The sequence below is a fragment of the Drosophila elegans genome, unplaced genomic scaffold (genome assembly GCF_018152505.1).
Source record: "Drosophila elegans isolate 14027-0461.03 unplaced genomic scaffold, ASM1815250v1 contig_3, whole genome shotgun sequence".
In the NCBI taxonomy this organism is placed as follows: domain Eukaryota; kingdom Metazoa; phylum Arthropoda; class Insecta; order Diptera; family Drosophilidae; genus Drosophila; species Drosophila elegans.
In genome coordinates, this window is record NW_024545677.1 from 165,954 (window position 1) to 186,816 (window position 20,863).

The 20,863-nt window shown below is 47.7% G+C and overlaps 1 protein-coding gene across 1 annotated transcript in view; it reads left to right on the top strand.

The window, feature by feature from the left end:
* The window catches only part of LOC108146931, a 176,524-nt gene extending 155,927 nt beyond the window's left edge, over positions 1 to 20,597 (top strand). Inside the window, 1 exon segment of the mRNA XM_041708590.1 lies at positions 19,015 to 20,597. Coding sequence (XP_041564524.1) covers positions 19,015 to 20,330 — 1,316 coding nt within the window. The 3' untranslated portion in view covers positions 20,331 to 20,597.
* The last annotated feature ends 266 nt before the right edge of the window (positions 20,598 to 20,863 follow it).

The following is a 20,863-nucleotide window of genomic DNA, read 5'->3' on the forward strand; positions in this document are numbered from 1 at the left end:
TGGTGAAAAATTCGTATAGTTTTGTAAGATTTTTTCTTCTTGGGGCGTTGTGTGTTTATATTTGTGTGATTTTTTCTTGGTGTGGTTATTGGGTATGGACGCGGTTTTCCGTATTTGTCCGTTCTGGCGTTTCGCCTATTAAGGTACGATTGCCACACAATCCACTGGGCAGCCCTTTTTGAATGCATTCCACATGCCAGCTGTTGGGACGATGAACTGAACCTTTGATTCCTTCACCGGTTGACATAATAACCTCGCATAGGAGTAAAAAAAAAGTACACGGATGGGACGAGCCGATGGTCGTGAATGCTGGCGCTGGATAATGCATGCCGAAGACTAAGTGGAAATAAGGCATCAACTAGGAAGTTGTGCTGCCGATGTAAAATGGATATGTGCTTGGAGAATATATTTTGAACAAAATATGTGTATAGTTGGGTAGGTTGAATCATATAATACCAGAAGACTTGGATGCGGAACACGTGGAGCCGGAACGCGGTTTGGTGTTTAAATTAGTTTTTGGATGAACCGATTTAAATACCTAAATTTGTTGCTATGTTTAACAAATGCAAAAAACAAAACAGCAAAAAAGGGTAACGCTTGAACTCGGACCGGTGTTTGATGGTTCAATTTATTTTTGGGTGGAACACTTCGAAATACTTAAATCAGTTGTAATTTTTAATAACACCAAACAATAAACAGCAGAAATGGATGCGGACGCATGGAATCGGAACATTGTTTATTTCTGGGTGGCACACCTCGAATAATTGATCTTGTCATTATTTTTAAGGTGGAAAAGGTTTATCGAAATTCGGGTTGTTTGCAAACACGGTACACCTTAATTGGTTGACTTATTCTAAAAGGCGATATGCAACACTGCGTAATTTCACTCACACTAATACAATACGTACGTATGTAGAAATGAATGTTGTTATGAATGATATAGTACAAAGCTACTAAATAACAACAAACAACACTTTATAATCATAGGGTTCTGTTTTTCGGGATGCCGCGATCGTTTGTTGGTGCCGCCCTCTAACTCGTGCGGTTTCCACTTTTATAATTGCCTGTTGGCGCAGCGAGATGCGTAGGTCGGGTTGTTATTGTTTTGATGTCAAAATATTCGGATGTACATATGTTATGTTTTGATGTTAAAATTTTTGAATGTGTAAAATATTGTGATGTTAGAATAATACGTGTGTATGTGGTTGTGATATTTGGTATGTGCAAAAGCCCCCTGTTTCTTTCTGCACAACACAAATCTTTACATGAAAACTAATAATAAAATTGGATGATTTTGGAATTACGTATGTGTGTATGTGGTGTGAGGAGTCTTAAAACTCCCCACAAATTCCGAGGCAGGAGAGCTGCATAGCAACAGCGAAGGAGGCGAGAATGCCGGAGGAGTCAAGGGCAACAAGGTCAAACGGTAAACAACGGACCTTGGACCCGGAAAAAGCGGAGACACCGTGAATTAACGGTACCACGCTGGACATTGGACCCTCATACGGCAAGGGCAACAGGGTCGAACGGTAAATTGGCGGACTTCGGACCCGCACAAAGAGGACGCACCGTGAACTAACGGTGCGGCAGTGGACCTTGGACCCGATCACGCGAGCTGGAAAAGGGAAATAACGGGACCATCACAGGCTATAAAAGGCGGCGCAAGCGCAGCACACAAGAAGAGTAATAGTGCGAGAATCAAAGCGAGTGCGTGTACGCGAGACTAGTAGCAAGTTAATCAAGTGCCGAGTACCAGGATCAAGATCGCAAAGTCGAGACGCCGAACGACTGAGAGTCCACAAGGCTGAGGCTTCAACGCTGAGATCCAAAGGGTGCTAGGTCGTGGTTAAATCGAGCTCAGGGAGTCCTTGCGTGGAGTCTGCGATAAAGGAGGCTGGGCGAAGAGGTCGAACCGAGTTCTACCTGCTAGGTGAAACACCTTGCCGGTCCCGATAGTGAGGTTCGCATAACATCCAGAGTCTCGAAGGAGCCGTCACGAGGCAGATAGCAGCAAGCAGTCGACGACGAGGAGCGACGCGGCAGAGGACGACGACGAGGAGCAGCAGCAGCTGAAGAGCCGCAAGGCTTGTACAAGGAGACGAATAAAGACAGTTACGATCCCAACAGAACTCTTGCGTTATTCATTGGTCAAAGGCAATCATCCAAAATAAATTTGGTGGAACGAACCCATAACCTCTCCGAGCTAGCCGCCCGTTAACGTAGCGAGCGAGAATGCATAGAAATCAGGTCGTTACATCTGGCGCCCATGAGTGATTGCCCTGACCAAGAGAACAAAAGATTAAAGATGGGAAAGTCCTGGATTTATAATCTCAGGAAGGAGGACTTCGCCGAGGTGAGCAATGTTCTGGGAATAGAACTTGAGGGCTCGGTAGAGGCGATGAGGAAGACCCTGGCAGAGACGGTTGACCGCATAACAAAAGACCCGGTCGTGGCAGAGTTAGTCGCAGGTCTGGAGGTCAAATTCCGGAAGCTGCCGGTCCCAAAATTCAAGCTAACAGCCGCAGATGCCGAAGGCCTTATAGCAAGCCTGGATATTCAGAGCATGGCAAGCGACGGCAGGCAGCGAGAAGGCAGCCGCGAGAGGAAAGAAAGCGTACGGCCACATCCGCAGGCCTACGCCAAGGTGGCCAAGCAAGTCCGAGAGTGGAACTTTCGGTATGACGGCAACGACAAGCCACTGGAGTTCCTGGAGCAGGTGGAGTGGTCAGCCGTGACATATGGTCTGGATATAAACCAGATCCCACGAGCAATGCCGGAGCTGCTGCAGGGCAGAGCCCTAAAGTGGTTCATAGCCAACAGCCGGCAGTGGGACAACTGGGGAGACTTCATATTCACCTTCCAAGGATATTTCCTTCCTCGAGGCTACATGGAGAAGCTTGCGGACCAGGTCAGGCAGCGGAGGCAGACATACGGGGAAAAATTTAAAGATTACATGGTGGACATGCAGACGATGATGCGACCCCTGGGTATGTCTGCCAAAGAAGTCCTGAACAGGATAAAGGAGAACAGCACGCCGGCACTCCGAATGTTTATCCGGCCGTACGAGTGTCGGCACCTGGACACCCTGATGGCGCTGGCAGACGAGTTTGAGGAGCTGGAGGAGCAACGGGAGAAGTTTGAAATGGAAAACCACTCCCAGAGGACACAGAACCGCCCAGTGCCAAGGTCAAGGGCAGAGCAGGGTGCGGTGTGTAGGCGGTGCCAGGAGGACACGGAGGCGCCACGGAAGCATACGCCGCAGGAACACGGACCACCAGCCGATCGCAGTGGATTTATACAGAATCCGGCCAACGCGTGTCGCAGATGCGGGGGCGCGGACCACTGGACGAAGGAGTGCCGGAACCGGCGACTCACATTCTGCTGGCGATGCGGAAAGATAGGCGTCCGAACGGTGGAGTGCTGTTCGGGAAACGCGCAACGATCCCAGCCTCCGAGGGGCGGCCAGGGATCGTAAGGTGCTGCCTCTCAAAAATAATGGGCGATCTGAAGGCGGAAGAAATGCAACTGTCCGCCACAGTGCTCATAGGTAACGCGAACGTTAAGGCCACGGTGGACACCGGCGCGACGGCGAGTTTCATCAGCAAAGAGCTGGCGGACAGGCTGCAGGCGGCAGGAAAGGTTGGACCCACAAAGAGGCAAGTACGGATGGCGGACGGTAGATGCGGAGACGTAAAATCGCAGTTAGAAATTCAAATCGGACTTGGCACAAGAAAAGTGTCAATGGAGCTGCTGATCCTCCCAGGATTGATTGACGAACTGGTGCTAGGATGGAACTTCCTCACCAAAATCGGAGCCGAGGTGAAATGCGCAGGTCACAGAGTGATGATACCGGCGAGGGACAGACACCGAGGCTGGCTAGAGGAAAAACTGTCGGTAGCAGTCGTGGAAGCCGCGAAGGGGTTTTCGGAGAAGGATGTGGACCAGTTTTTAAAGACCGAGTTGGAGAGCCTGGGAAATCTACAAGGCACGTCAAACGTGGCAGTATACAGGATCACCATGAAGGACGATCAGCCGGTCAAACAGCGGTACTATCCGAAGAATCCAAAAATGCAGGGCGAGATCAACGCCAAAATAGACGAGCTACTTAAAAAGGGATGCATCGAACCGTCAAGGAGTCCGTACAGCTCACCAATAGTCATGGTGAGAAAGAAGACCGGGAAATGGAGGCTCTGTGTGGATTTCAGGCAGATCAACGCAAAATCCGTGAAGGATGCATATCCAATGCCGATGATCAACTACATCCTGGACCAACTCTGAGAAGCTAAATATATTAGCAGCCTCGACTTAAAGGACGGGTACTGGCAAATACCGTTGGAGGCAGCCAGCAGGCAGTATACCGCATTCACAGTGCCAGGGAAAGGCCTGTTTCAATGGAAAGTTATGCCTTTCGGTTTACACTCGGCATCGGCAACATTCCAGAGGGCGTTGGACCAGGTAATTGGACCTGAAATGATGCCGCACGCTTTCGCGTATCAGGATGATATAATCGTCATCGGACGGACACTAGAGGAGCACATGCGGAACCTAAAGGAAGTATTCAGAAGACTGCGAGCGGCAAACCTGAAAGTAAACGCGGATAAGTGTAAATTCTTCAGGAAGGAACTTCAATACTTAGGGCATCGCATTACAGACCACCGGCAAATGTCAAAGAACTACGGCAGTACTTGGGAGTGGCGTCGTGGTACAGGCGTTTTGTGCCAGATTTTGCCACGCTAGTGCATCCGTTGAACGCCCTTCTCCGAAAGGGTGTCAAATGGGAATGGACCGACGACCACCAGCAGGCCTTTGAAGCTGTCAAGGCAAGATTGGTCGCCGACCCAATTTTGGCATGCCCGGATTTTACAAAGCCGTTTGTGCTGCAGACCGATGCCAGCGATTATGGGCTGGGCGCCATTCTCACTCAAAATTCCGACCAGGGTGAGCGGGTGATATCCTATTCCATCCGGACCCTAAACGGGTCGGAAAAAAGTTACTCCGCCACTGAAAAGGAATGTTTAGCAATCGTGTGGGCCATAAGGAAATTAAAGCCATACCTGGAGGGTTACCACTTCAAAGTGATAACAGATCACATGGCCTTGAAGTGGTTGAATAGCATCGAGAGCCCAACCGGAAGAATCGCGCGGTGGGCACTGGAGCTCCAGCAATACGACTTCGAAATAACATACAGGAAAGGCCAGCTGAATATTGTGGCGGACGCACTGTCGCGGCAGCCCTTACCCGAAACCTGCCGAAGGTTGAAAACGAAGTCACCTGGTCAGTCAGCAGAACAAGCCGAATGTAGCTGGATAAGGGACATAAGGGGCAAGATAGCACAGAACCCCCAAAAATATCCGGACTATTTTGTGGAGGCCGACCGGCTGTACCGGCACATTCCTCACAGAGCAGGCAACGAGGATGTGGTCGCATGGAAGCTATGCGTACCAAGCGGGTCAAGGCAGCGAGTCATGGTTGAGAACCACGATACGCCGACGGCCGGACACATGGGCAGCCGGAAGACGATCGCGAGGGTGGCAGCGAGGTATTATTGGCCGGGCATGCACCGCGACATTAGGAAGCACGTGCGGAACTGTGAGAGCTGCCTCAGGTACAAGCCCAGTCAGCTCCAGGCAGCCGGAAAAATGCTCACACAGATCCCAGAGGAGCCCTGGGCCACAGTATGCGCCGATTTCGTCGGGCCGCTTCCTCGGTCGAAACACGGGAACTCAATGCTACTAGTGCTCGTAGATCGGTTCTCGAAGTGGACGGAAATAGTGCCAATGCGGAGGGCTACCACGGAGACGCTGGAAAAGGCAATCCGGGAAAGGATTGTCTCAAGGTACGGCGTGCCGAAGGTCTTAATCACCGATAACGGGGTGCAGTTCACGATCAGGGCGTTCAAGCGGTTCCTGACAGAGTTGGGAGTGCGGCACCAGTTCACAGCCCCGTACACACCACAAGAGGGCCAATAGAACCGTAAAAACAATGATCGCCCAGTTTGCCGGACAAGACCAGAGAACGTGGGATGAGAAATGGCCAGAATTGCAGCTGGCCGTGAACACTAGTGTAGCCGAGACCACAGGGTATTCGCCGGCATTCGTCACGCAGGGTAGAGAGCCCAGGTTACCGAGCGCGTTGTTTGATGAAGAAACCACCGGCACAGGAAGGGAAACCCAGACCCCGTCGGAGAATGCGAAAAAAATAAACGAAATCTTCGAGCTGGTCAGACGGAACATGGAGAAGGCGGCGCAGGATCAGGCGCGCCACTACAATCTCCGGAGGCGCCCTTGGAAACCACAGATTGGAGACACGGTATGGGCCAAGGAGCACCATCTATCCAAAGCGGCAGAAGGATTCGCGGCGAAACTGGCCCCCAGGTACGAGGGACCGTTTAAAATAATTACTTTCGATTCTCCGGTTATTTGCAACCTGCGGCACGAACACACGGGCAAAGAAAGGAAAACACACATAAGCCAATTAAAACCCCAAAGCAAAGAGGGGCAGTCTCAACAAATCCGGCGTATCGGAGGAGCACTGTACCCTAACCGAAGAAAGGGGGAGGACGATACACAGTATCGAAATTAACGGTCAAGCACACACACACAGGCACACACATCAGGAGCGCGAGAGCGGGACAGGGAGGGTTTAAAACGCCGTAGGCACCGTTACCGGCTAAACACACACATGCACGGGTTGCGTAGGAGGCGTGTACACGGAGGGCACCGTTACTTTTAAACGTTACACGGACACAGAGCGGAGAGCGAGTCCCGTTACCGGTACACGTCTCCGCGAATAACGGAACCGAGGATACGCGGAAGAACCGAGGTTTCGTCAGCGACGGCGCTGCATGGTGCAGGTCTTTCCAAAAGAGTTAACCATCATGAGCGCACGTAAGAACAACACCCAATCGCGAGTGGGACACGAGGTGAGGGAGGAGCGCGCCAGGGAACAGCCAGTGGCGAAGTGGAGACGGGACTCCGATTCCGTTCTCCAGCTTCTGGCGTCCACCCTGGTGTCGCGATCCCCGTCACCAGTCATCGAGGCGGACGAGGAGTCCACCGGGGAGATCTCGGACGTGGAGCTGCCGTCCGAGAGGGGGACCCAGGCGCAGACGCGACGGAGATCGCAGAGGTCGTCGCCATCTCTTCCGACGAGAGTGGGCCGGAGGACGCGAGTGAGGAGGAGGAGGAGGGGACGGAGACCGTCAGTCCCGAGGTGTCGTCGGGCGAGGACGACGTGGCGCGGCGAGCTGCGAGGGACAGGATGATCTTCCGCCGGTTGAGCAGGGCGACGGCAGGGCTCGGGAGGATCTGCCTAGGGCACATACCACCGTCGGGCGAGCCCAAAGAGTGGGCTCGTATATTGGAGGCGCGGGCGGTCACTGTCCGCCAATGGGAGGCCCGGCGAGCGGCGAGGAGTGCAGCAGTCGCCGCGTGGCAGCAGAGGCTGAGGGACGCCGAGGCCGAGGAGGCCGCACTGTGGGAGCCGCTGCAGGAGCCGCCGCAGGAGCAGCCGCAGCCGCCGCAGGAGCCGCCGCAGGAGCAGCCACAGCCGCCGCAGGAGCAGCCACAGCCGCCGCAGGGGCAGCCACAGCCGCCGCAGGAGCAGCCACAGCCGCCGCAGGAGCAGCCACAGCCGCCGCAGGAGCAGCCACAGCCGCCGCAAGGGCAGCCGCAGCCGCCGCTGTCGGCACCGCAGTCGCCACCAGCAGCGCGGCCGCCGCCGGTAACGCAGCCGCCGCTACCGCCACCACGATCGCCGACGCCACCACCACCGCCGCCACCACGATCGCCGTCACCGCTGCCACACTCGCCAACACCACCACCATTGTCGCCGCCGAGGCAGCAGGAGTGGCACCTGCCACAAGCGCAGGTCGCGCAAGCGCTGCGGACCATCGGGGTGGAGGGGCGGCGGTTTCATCAGCAGACGGTCATGTGGACGTGGCCCGCGCCCGAGGAGGCAGCAGAGGAGGCCAGGATGAGAGAGGCCATCGAAGCCATCGAGTGGCGGCGCCCACCGCCGCTGAGCCCGCGCGATCCGAGGGCCAGGTCGACGAAACGCGTCGCGGAGACGGCCGATCGCGCGGGGCTGGAGGTGACGACCGAGTAGGAACGCGAGGCCCAGGAGGGGCTGGAGAAGGGGCCATGGGAGTGGCCAACCCCGCCGGAGACGTCGCGGGACACGGCGCCGCCCCCGAAGCTGGCGCGGCAGACTTCGTGCCCGGAGTCGCGAGCACCACCGTGGGCGGAGGTTCCGGAGGCGGATTGGCCGGCGCGGGTGGCCGAAGAGGCGCAGCGACAGCGAGGGAGGCAGAGGAAGGCCAGGTGGGCCAAGCTCGTGCTGGAGGAGGGACAGCGCTACCGAGTCAAGGTAGCAGGGGGCCGGGTGCGGGTGTTTAAGGCCCAATAAACAAATAATAGCATTCGAGCACAGCAGTTATTTTTGGGCAGGGGATCACAACAAGGCACAACACAGAAAAAAAAGAGTCGTGGAGGGGGGCAATCGCGGGCCAAGCACGCGGGCCGGCAGAAAACACGAGGCTGCCGCAGGCGTAGGGCGAGGGGGGTCACTTGCCGCCGCAAGGGTCTCCCGGGGCACGCGGTCCAGGGTCAGCACCCCGAGACATGTCAGGGGCATCATGGTCATGGTGTCGCTGTAAAGAAACAAGTCGTTAATTAAAGGAAAACTATCATCAGCAAGTTAACTTACCAGTTTTTTCAAAACAACTAGGCCGTGAGGAAATTAGGGACGGGGGCGCCAGGCGATAGGCGGTCGATCGATAGTTGCGATCGATGGGTACAAAAAATACTGGATTTCTCAAGAAACGGTCACACGGAGGCAACTTAAGACAACGGAAACGATAACGGCAACAACGATGGCAATGCTGGAACCACTATCGATAAGTGCGATCGAGGTGTGGTCAGACGACGGGAATCGGAATGGTGATGTCAAACCAGGGGAAATGTCTGGGCGGGAAATTCAAATTCTACGCGGGGGAATTATCGAAGGAACGAGATGCAGTTTCGGGAAAGTTCAAGTCTTTCGGGGAACTGTCTGGGGAACAGGCTAACGCAGCACAGCCATGGGAAAGTTAAAGGTCTTTCAGAGCGCTGTCTGGGGGGAGTCTTACGAGGGCAGCTCAGGGAAAGTTGAAGTCTTTTGGGGAACTGTATAGGGTCACGAGGAGAACGAGTTTGGGCGGGAATTTCCGAAGAAAGGGGGAAATGTGAGGAGTCTTAAAACTCCCCACAAATTCCGAGGCAGGAGAGCTGCATAGCAACAGCGAAGGAGGCGAGAATGCCGGAGGAGTCAAGGGCAACAAGGTCAAACGGTAAACAACGGACCTTGGACCCGGAAAAAGCGGAGACACCGTGAATTAACGGTACCACGCTGGACATTGGACCCTCATACGGCAAGGGCAACAGGGTCGAACGGTAAATTGGCGGACTTCGGACCCGCACAAAGAGGACACACCGTGAACTAACGGTGCGGCAGTGGACCTTGGACCCGATCACGCGAGCTGGAAAAGGGAAATAACGGGACCATCACAGGCTATAAAAGGCGGCGCAAGCGCAGCACACAAGAAGAGTAATAGTGCGAGAATCAAAGCGAGTGCGTGTACGCGAGACTAGTAGACCAGGATCAAGATCGCAAAGTCGAGACGCCGAACGACTGAGAGTCCACAAGGCTGAGGCTTCAACGCTGAGATCCAAAGGGTGCTAGGTCGTGGTTAAATCGAGCTCAGGGAGTCCTTGCGTGGAGTCTGCGATAAAGGTGGCTGGGCGAAGAGGTCGAACCGAGTTCTACCTGCTAGGCGAAACACCTTGCCGGTCCCGATAGTGAGGTTCGCATAACATCCAGAGTCTCGAAGGAGCCGTCACGAGGCAGATACCAGCGAACAGTCGACGACGAGGAGCGACGCCGCGAAGGACAGCGACGAGGAGCGACGCCGCAGAGGACGACGACGAGGAGCAGCAGCAGCTGAAGAGCCGCAAGGCTTGTACAAGGAGACGAATAAAGACAGTTACGATCCCAACAGAACTCTTGCGTTATTCATTGGTCAAAGGCAATCACCCAAAATAAATTTGGTGGAACGAACCCATAACCTCTCTGAGCTAGCCGCCCGTTAACGTAGCGAGCGAGAATACATAGAAATCAGGTCGTTACAGTGGATGTAATATTTGGTATGTGCATAAGCCCCCTGTTTCTTTCTGCACAACACAAATATTCACATGAAAAAAAAATAATAAAACGTTGGATGATTTGTATTAATTGTGAGCGCCGACGGGAAAATGTAAAGCTTGTATGTGTGTGAAGGTGCGAATGAAGATGATGTATATTTTACAAATTTATGCTCGAAAATTAGTATCTGCAAAAAAGACAACTAGGTATATATAAGTTAAGGCCGGTCATGGTTGGGGGGTACGAAGCTCCCCTATATTACCTTATGGTGGTGTTTATCAGCTGCATCTCACTTGCTCACTCGTTCTTTCTGGTTCTTAAAGAAGGCAACAACTTTACTTTCGGATTACGTTATAAGTTTATTTTTATAATCTAATATTAGGTCCGCACAGTACTACTGTGGTTACAGAAGTGAGCTCTTAAATACTGGTGGGTTGGCCTTTTAACCAACTCCGGTTCTCCGGCGTCAGCATGCCGTTGGCAGTCGCGGAAGTACCGTAGCCGACGGCAGCGGTTTTGGTTGGTCCGCTTGTTGCGCTCCGGATGTGAGCGCTGCACTTTATCTAGCGCAGTGGTAGGGGCGGCGGCTGTTGAGCTGAGGCAGCTAGCGGGCGGTCAACCGTCTTTCGCATGCTTGTTGCTGCCGTTGCTCTTCTGCCGCTGACGTTCTGGTCCTGCCGCTGTCGCTCTGTCTCCATCGTCGCGTCGCTGCCGCTGCATCGCTGCTGTTGCATCTCTGCCGCTGTTTAGCTGCTGCTGCTGCTGCCGCCGTCGCTATTGCTGGTTCTGCCGCTGTCGCTATTGCTGGTGCTGCCGCTGTCGCTATTGCTGGTGCTGCCACTGTTATTGCAGGCCGGGTTATTGCAGCCACTTGAGTTGGTGTCGTCTTCATGTGGCCACTTGAGCGTAATGTTATCGCTGTGTGGCCACTCGAATTGAATGTGTACGATGTGGGTGGTCGAGGGGTCGAATGAGGAGGGTTGTCGTCGGGTATCGTGGATGTCGAGAGGGGGTAAAGGGAAGGGGGCGCTAGCCGGTGTTAACTCCTCCCCACCACAAGATCTGTGTCCCACAGATCCTTAAGCCTTTGTCGGTTCGAGGTTCGCAGGTGGGTCTCGCAGCCTTGATATCCCTTTGGTTTCTGTTATCTTCCTCCAAACAAGGTAGATTGCTATTATGATGGATACTGTTATAATTATTTCTGCGGAGAAGGATATTAAAATTTTATTAGACATAGTTGATAATTTTTTCAGATTCTCCATGCTGAAGTCATGCACGTATTTCAGTGATAGTTCGTAACCCGTTGTCGTTATTTGGGTCAAGACCGCTGGCATTGCCATCAAGTGCGTTGACGAATAACTGCTGAAATTCCGGTCACCGATTGTGTCTTGGAATGCAGCTTTCCTCCTCCAGTTTGTATAGGTCCTTTTCCCAGCAGACAGTTGTATTCCCGATGGATACGCAATATCCAAGAAGGGCGTATGTTTCCACCTTATTTATGGCCAGTTTATTGTAGTTCAGCACGACCTGTTTGCCGTCCGATACCGTTGGGTAAATTAGCATCAATCGGTACTTTTGGTCCACTACCTTGGGCATTGCCAAGATATACAACAATGTAGTTCCATTCGTGAGGATTGTTGGTCGGGAGAATTCGACGGCTTCGACCACGTTCTGATAAGGAAGGCTTTCTACCTCTGTCAAAATTTCGTCTAATTCCTCGTGGTCCAATAGATTCGTGTTGACCACGTCAGTCTTTGCCAGTTGGCAGGCTCTTAGTATTTCACTGACTTGGTCCGCTATTATTATTTCCTTGTGGAGTACGGCGGTTGTTACATGGAAATCGCCGTCTATTGCGTTGACTCTTCCGATGACGTCGTTTAATCTCTGGAGTGATTCGTGTGTCGTGTCAAAGAGTATTGTATTTATCCGGATCTGCTGGTTGTTGTTCCTGGTTATGTCGTCTTCTCCTCCGTGCTGGTGTGCCATCCATGCGTGAGATGCCCTCTGATGCGTGTTGCAGGTAGTGGAAGACTAAAGCATTGATCCGTTGGTCGGTGATTATCGTAGCCTCGTTGGTTGTTTGGTCGATGACTTGCTTAATGCAGCCTAGATCGATAATATGGGCCAGCTTAAAAACACCGTTGGTTCGCCAGACTGTACCCTGTTGTAAGGGGACAACCGTTGCGTCATATTTGGAAATATGAAGCGCGGTCGCTTAGTAGAGCGTGGACACGCTCGTAGTGCCGAAAAAAAAGGTAATAAATTCTTATAGTTAGGTGATTAATAGTTCTTAGTCTAGATATTTCGTGTAGGTGTTGTTTCTAAATTTTTGGTCTTAATTTTTTGGTATTGAGCTAGGTTTATCTTATTTTGAAAGTTTATATTCGATAGTATTTAATTTCATTACTTTAATTTAGGTTTTCTTATTTGTTTATTAATTTGCTTTATTTTAGTTTATATGCTCAGGTTTGTTAGTGTTTTAGTTTAGTGTGTTTTTCTGTTAGATTGTTTTTTTTTTGTGTTTTTTGTTTTTAGGTTTGTTAGTTTTTTTTGTGTTTAAGTTTGTTTTTGTTGTGAATTTCGTGTTAAGTCTGTTTGTGTTGTAAAAAATTTTCCTGTGTTTTTCTTATATGTCTAGATTGGTTTCGTGTTTTCATTGTGTTTCTTTTGCATTTATATGTCTAGATTGGTTTGTGTTTTAATTTTGTTTCCTTTATTTTTATATGTCTAAATTTGTTTGTGTTTTAGTTTTATTTTTATATGTCTAGATTACATTTTTTCTTTTTATATGTTTTTTTTATGTTAACATTTTATGGTATTTTGGTGTGGTTATTGTGTAATTATTTTTGAGCTTGTGAAACGTTTAATACACATTTCCCCTTTATTATCGAAGTGACATTTAATAGTTGAAAAATTTCACGGATATCCTGTTACCAGCCCATTGCTAACGACGGGGGTGTTATTAGTGTTTCTATTGTCCATAAGTTAACTTCTCAAGTGGGACTTCTGGAAGATTTTTCCCGACCTTGTCTTAACAGTGACCCTTCCATCGTCTTGAACATCTTCTGCCTTGAACCGCTTTTTTTTGTTTGTTAATATCTGGTATTGGATAAGAGTCTGCGATTGTGATGGCATTTAAGCGCTTGAAATCGATGACCATGCGGTATTGTTTTTCTCCGTTCGGTTTAGGTTTTTTTGGTACTATCCAAACCGGGGAATTGTATGGGCTCTTTGATGGTTTAATGATCCCATCCCGCAAGAGTTCTTTAACGCCTCCCTAGCAAGCTCAGGATGCGTTGCTTCTAGTAAAGGGTGTTCATAGTTTGATTTTTTTGCCAGGAGGAGTATCTTAATATTGGGTGTTATTGTTAACCGGTCATTTTTCCTGTCGATCAGGGCTTTTACGGCTTTCAGTGCGTCGTCCCCTATAATGCCGTCGAAAGATTTCAGACCCGGGAGTACAATAAAGGTAAGAACAGTGTTGTTCCCCATTGGCTTAAAAAATTGTCCTGTGATATAGTACGTGATTTTTATATTATACCTCCCAGCGGATTGTACAAAAAAAGGCGTTGAAAGTGTTTTTGAACTGGCGGAATTTTTGGGGCTAATAAAATAATTATTAGCGCCGGTGTCTATCAAGAATTGCAGTTTCGCCCCATCCCTGGTCTCGTATTCTATGTATGAAACGCTTGAGAGGCATCGGTCATAAAATTTTGACCTTCTTCATTCCTCCACATGAGAATCTGGTTCTACTCCCTGAGATGTCATCTCAGAGATGATTCTTCAAATTTGCCTGTATTATTTTGGTTGTCATTACAATTGTAATAGAGGTGATCTTGTGATTCCTTAAGTTCGTATTCAGTGCGTGGGTGCATTAGTGGTAGCGGTATTTTCGCCACTGGGTTGTGTTTCTCGAAATCGGATTCGAGAGTACCTATTCTATTCCCTACTTTCTTAGCCTCGTCCTTCATCTCTGCTATTTGGGCAGACAAGATTGTCATGGAGGCATCAAGGCGTTTCAATACTTCTTTCATTTCCTCCATTTTTTATTTTCTGATTTTTTGCTAGATATTTTATAAAAAAAAATTTCTTTTGATCAGGCCGTGTATTTTTTTTTTTAAAGAATAAAGTGAACAATTTTAAATGCAGATGGACATAACGGGTAACAGTTTGTCTCCTTACTATTTTTTTATATTTTTTTATTCATTCAGGGCAAATTGTTTTATTTAAACGTTTCACTCACCCGTTGGTTTCCTTTTCGCCTCGCAAAGATTCTGTGGCGTTTTTTTTGGTTTGTGTGTGTTTTTGGCCGTTTTCTTGTAGTCTTGTGGTGTTCTTACAGAGTTCTGAAATTAAATTTTTTATTAGTATTCTGTTTTCGATTGGTAAAAAATTCGTATAGTTTTGTAAGATTTTTTCTTCTTGGAGCGTTGTGTGTTTATACTTGTGTGATTTTTTCTTGGTGCGGTTATTGGGTATGGGCGCGGTGGTCCGTATTTGTCCGTTCTGGCGTTTCGCTTATTAAGGTACGGTTGCCACACAATCCACTGGGCAGCCCTTTTTGAATGCATTCCACATTCGTGAGCCTTTCCAGCAGATTGCCACAAACCACTTTTTTATTTTATTATTTTGATTTTATTATTACCTTCGGCTTTTTTCTAGTTTGAAACCAAAAGCAACACTTATTTTCCAGTGCTATCTCCTACTTCAGACTAATATAATTATTTTTATTATATTTTTTGTTGCCCAGGCTTTTTCTTTTCTTTTAATAGTGCAATTTTTGCGCTCGCGATTAATCCACCCACTTGAGTGGACTTAACGCCGCAGCGGGTTATTGCTTCTTTTGTGTTATACGCAGTTTTTTTTGTGCCCGCGAATTCGCCACACTGAGAGGTGCGTGGACATATCGCCGCGGCAGGTTCACTGTTTTATTATTTTATTTCAACTTTTTTTGCGCCCGTGGGGAATGCTAGCTGCGAAAGGCAGCATCCACACCGTGGCGGGTAGTTGTATTACACACATTTCTATGTACTCTCACACACTTAACGCCGTATTAAATAATTTTTACCCTTTTTTGGGTTTTTCGTTTCACACACACAACGCCGTATTAAATAATTTGTACCCTTTTTTGTGTTTTTCGTTTAATTTTAAATAATTTTTATTTTTTCATTTTTGGGTTTTTTATTTTTAATTCACCCGTAACTTTTTAATCTTTTTAATTTTTCTTATGTTTTTTACCATATTTTTATTCTCTTTGATTTTTTGTCGGGGGGTACCCGCAAAAATTTGGGTTTTTGGGTCCCACTTTCGCGAGAAGGTGGAATCTGCTCGGGCGCCAGTTAAGGCCGGTCATGGGCGGGGGGGTACGAAGCTCCCCTATATTACCTTATGGTGGTGTTTATCAGCTGCATCTCACTTGCTCACTCTTAAAGAAGGCAACAACTTTACTTTCGGATTACGTTATAAGCTTATTTTTATAATCTAATATTAGGTCCGCACAGTACTACTGTGGTTACAGAAGTGAGCTCTTAAATACTGGTGGGTTGTACTCTTAACCAACTCCGGTCCTCCGGCGTCAGCATGCCGTTGGCAGACGCGGAAGTACCGTAGCCGACGGCAGCGGTTTTGTTTGGTCCGCTTGTTGCGCTCCGGATGTGAGTGCTGCACTTTATCTAGCGCAGTGGTAGGGACGGCGGCTGTTGAGCTGAGGCAGCTAGCGGGCGGTCAACCGTCTTTCGCTTGCTTGTTGCTGCCGTTGCTCTTCTGCCGCTGACGTTCTGGTGCTGCCGCTGTCGCTCTGTCTCCATCGTCGCGTCGCTGCCGCTGCATCGCTGCTGTTGCATCTCTGCCGCTGTTTAGCTGCTGCTGCCGCCGTCGCTATTGCTGGTTCTGTCGCCGTCGCTATTGCTGGTGCTGCCGCTGTCGCTATTGCTGGTGCTGCCGCTGTCGCTATTGCTGGTGCTGCCGTTGTAGCTCTTGTGGCCCAGCGGCCGGGTTATTGCAGCCACTTGAGTTGGTGTCGTCTTCATGTGGCCACTTGAGCGTAATGTTGTCGCTGTGTGGCCACTCGAATTGAATGTGTACGATGTGGGTGGCCGAGGGGTCGAGTGAGGAGGGTCGTCGTCGGGTATCCTGGATGTTGAGAGGGGGTGAAGGGAAGTGGGCGCTAGCCGGTGGTAACTTATATATATATATTTTTTCACACAAAATGGAGTCCAATTAGAGTGCGGAGTGTGGGTGTGTAAAAAAAATATAAATATAGAAATAGAAAACCTTGGAATTACTTAGCTGGTGGAAAACGATAAGCTGGTGGAATCCGGTTCTTAGGATCAAATGTTGGGGCGGGTCCTTGCCGTGCTGAGTCCTTCCAAGTGCTTAATAAAAATTCGGTTTCGAATTTGCACCAAGCTTGGTTCAACATGAACAATATAAAATAACTGTCTAATATACAATTAGCATGCCAAGAGGGCAAATTTTGCTGATCGGTTCAGAAATGCATGCATCTTGCATCTTGACTTTTACTACACGAAATTTCTTTCTATTATAACAACTTGACACTTTTCTTTATTGGACATATTTTTATACATCTATACCATTGTTTTAGGGTATGCAAGTTGTCTCTTTTTCATTTTATCCAAAAATCTTTTTTAATTTCTATACGCATGCAAAGGGTATTATAATTTCAGTTAGAAGCTTGCAACGCAGTGAAGGAGACATCTCCGATCCTAAAGAGTATATATATTCTTGATCAGCATTACTAGGAGAGTGTCTGTCCGTTCGTCTGTCCGTGCGTTTCTACGCAAACTACTCTCTCAGTTTTAAAGCTATCTGCATGAAACTTTCCCAACAGTTGTCTTTCTATTGCAGGAAGTATATAGGTCGGAACGAGCCGTATTGGACGACTATAGCATATAGCTCCCATAGGAACAATCGGAAAAATAAATAAAAATAAACAAGAAAGGAAGCTAACTTCGGCAAGCCGAAGTTCATATACCCTTGCAGCTATTTCAAAAACTAAAAATTAAATTATGATTTACTGGCGTGTATGTTTAAAAACATTAAAGCTATGATGATTTGCAGCTCAATTATTCGATAGTTCCTATGGCAACTATACGATTGTTCCTATGGGAGCTATATGCTTTAGTCGTCCGATTTGATGACATATTTAACCATTACTAATCTCGAAGAATTAAAAAAAAATTAAAAAACACCAAAGTTATCATTTTTTTTCAATTATTTTTCCGATTGTTCCACAGCATACCTATACTGCAATAGACACAATTAGAAGGATACAAATGGATAAAAACATACATTGACAAATTCTGCATACAGGACTACAAATATTTTAATTTTAAAAACGATATATTATATAAACACAACTAAAAAATTAATCCCCTGCTTCACCAATTATCGCAATTACAAAGCAATGGAAGAGCTTTAAGATAGAACTTTTAAAAAATTAGGACAGAAACCAAGACTTCCGACGAAGTTCGTTTATGTTTTACTACCAGTTGTAAAAATTTAGCAGAGTTGATCTAGTCTTATCCGTCTGTCTGGCAGTCTGTCCGTCCGTATAAACGTCGAGTTCTCGAAAATTATAAAAAGGAATGAGTTATGAAATCGGAAGATAATAGCATATATATATGCTATATTTGAAAAAAATTATAACTTTGTTGTTTCTTAATTTTTTTTGTTCTTCAAGATATAATACTGGTTTAATATGCCAGAATTACGATTGAAATTTCATTCCATTAAAGTAATAAATGAAAAAAAAATGTATTTAAATTTAATTTGTTTTGGACATAGTATTGGTTTAAAATCTTAGAATTGCTCTTTTAATTTTGTTAAAAATGGAAAACGATTTCAAATTGCTGCCATAGAAACGATCGAATAATTGAGCTTAAAATCGTCATAGCTTTAATGTTTTTAAACATACACGCATATAATCGAAATTTAGATGTTTAAAATAATATTAAATCTTCGCAATAGGTGCAAGGGTATATAACGATTTTAAGTCTACTGCCGCCGCTCTGCTGCTACTGTTTTAGATAGGGCCGAGGTGATCGCTGATGTAGAAAGACAGATTCAGAGAACTGTTAGCAAGGGGCAGGGGTGCTGCACGCTCTTATCTGAGTGTTGGCAATGCAATTCGACAGATGGAGTCACCTATTTTTTTGTGGGAAAATTTTAGTTTGAAGTTTTTAGCTGAGAAAATAATAATTTGTAACTTTACTAGGCCGTCTTTCCCTGGTTTTTTCTGATAGCAATCACAAATAATAATTTTTACGAGATCTGATATATATTTTTTGTGCATGTAGCATATTCTATTGAAAGCAGCGGAAGTCTTAGTTCTGTGGCGCTCACATATTTGGTAAAGAAATCTTGTTTGGTTTCATTAAGTTTGAATAAGCTTTCAATAATTGCGTTAAGACTTTTGGAAATTAATGTGCATTTAATTTATTTATTTAGTTAGTTTTATGTAAAAAAAATTAAATTAATCATTAAGCTGAAAAAGAAATTCGGAAAAGTGTCAAACGTATCCTTATACAAATAAAATATGTAAGAAAAGGCAAACGTGCGTATGAGAAATGTACTTCAAAAATACTTTTCGCACCGCCAACTTCTAAACTTCTAATTTCTTTTATGCATTAAGGTCACGCCAAAGCTATAAAAAGGGGCTAAGAGTATGACCTTAAAAATGTTCAGAAGAAGTCCACCCCAATAAGCACTTGTATTTAGTAAACTTTACTGGAAGTCTCTTTTCTGTTGTTCATGTGTACAAAACTCTAACAGGAATTTGTACCAACTAATCCCGATGTATTTTGTTTTCCACAGAATCAGATAGAGCTAATCGTCAGCAATTGGAAGTCCTATCGGCGGCCGAGCAGCTGCGGCTTCGTCGTCACAGCGAAGGCGACGCCCCTAAACAGAAAAATCAACCTCGCAAGGGCCAGCCTGAATCGCATTCACAGTCCGATTCGCAGTCCGTTGTAGCAGGAATAAGTGGCCAGCAAAATATGTTCAGGGAAAGCCGAGGGGTCTCGTTGCACGACTCCGCGTCCACAAATACAAATCCGGGCTTATTAAGCGAGGGACAGCTTAACGGGGATCCGAAAGCGGGGCTGGAACAACAAATCCGCTGCCGGAACACGAAGTGCGAACAAAGTTCTTCGCCAAACGATGCAAAGAAGTTCTTCAAGTCATGCCATAATTGTTCCCATCTATACTGTTCGCGTGAATGTCGACGAGCCCACTGGGAGAAACATCGCAAGGCGTGCCTGCACTCGCGCGCTTCCAACCTGTGTCGCCAGGTGCTAGCTACCTGCAAAGACGACCTAGACTCGCAGCGCCACCTTAGTCTGCTGGCGCGCAAAGGAAGCATTTCACAGGGGCGGGGCGTGGTGCGGGTGCTCTTTCGCAGTGCCGAGGCCGCTGAAGGCTTCATTAAGAAAGGGTTCCAGTGCATGGGGGAGGCCAATTACGTGCGCTGGCCGGACCTTATGCCCGCCGAAATGGGACTGGAACTGTACTCTGAGCTCCTTAAACTCAGCACAGAGTACAAACCGGAGACCAAGATGCTAATTTACGTGGCCATTTGCGTGGTATCCGAGGCACCGGGCATGGGACAGGCGCCGGTGCGCTGGGAGCGTCAACTGGTCAGCCGTTGCGCCAAACTGAAGCTCTGTAAGACGATGATGGTCGATCTGGAGGAAAAGCAGACGGAGCTCCAGCATCCGCCGTCGGGAGTGGATGTGCCAGAGCGTACAGAGATCCTCATCCTCACCTTCAACTTTGACCAGCGCTCGTTGCACTACAATCGAGAGCTGATCCTCTCCAACATTCTGGACATCCTGTCAAGGCGCGGTGTCACGTTACGCAAACATTATCCGGAAATATTTCAGCGCCTGCAGGCCTACAGCGAAGGCCAGAGCGACAAGTTCAACCCAGTGACTCTGCATCCGCGTGACATTCAAACGGGACAAGGCTTTGTATGCATCATTATGCCAGTGCACTCGGAGGGCGAGCTTATCAAGCTTCCTTCAGCGGCGGACGGTGTCAATCGAGTGACTGCAATAGACGTCGGATCTCCCGCGGCTCTTGCCCACCTGGATGAAGATGAGCTGCTCCAATCCACATCCAAGAATAGCTGATTAAGGGTCGACGAGAATAACTGCAGCAGCAGCAAAGGACGTCACTGTGGAAGAAGTGGCAGTGCCTTACTTTACAGCGACGCCTTGGGATGTGGCATGGAAAGTACCCGTATGTGAGCCATTTTATAACCCCAGTTATTTAACGCATCTTTCATATTGAGCGGTCTTCCATTTTTGTTCGATTTTTATTTTATATTCAATTATTAAAAGAGTTACAATTGAGATGTAAACATAACACTATAGTTTAATAAAAATTAATTAAATTCTCAAAGAATGACAAAAAAAATGCTTTCCTTGAAAAAAGTGTACGATGACGTATCATTTTGGTGAAATATGGCAAGTAAATAAATCAAAATACTTATTTTACCCGTTACTCGCAGGACAAAAGGGTATATTGTATTTGTATGTAACAGGTAAATGTAAGCGATTCCGACCCTATAAAGTATAAATACTCGTATTCTTGATCATGATCACTATCCGAATCGATCTAGCCATGACGGTCTGTCTGTCCGTCCGTATTAACGTCGAGATCT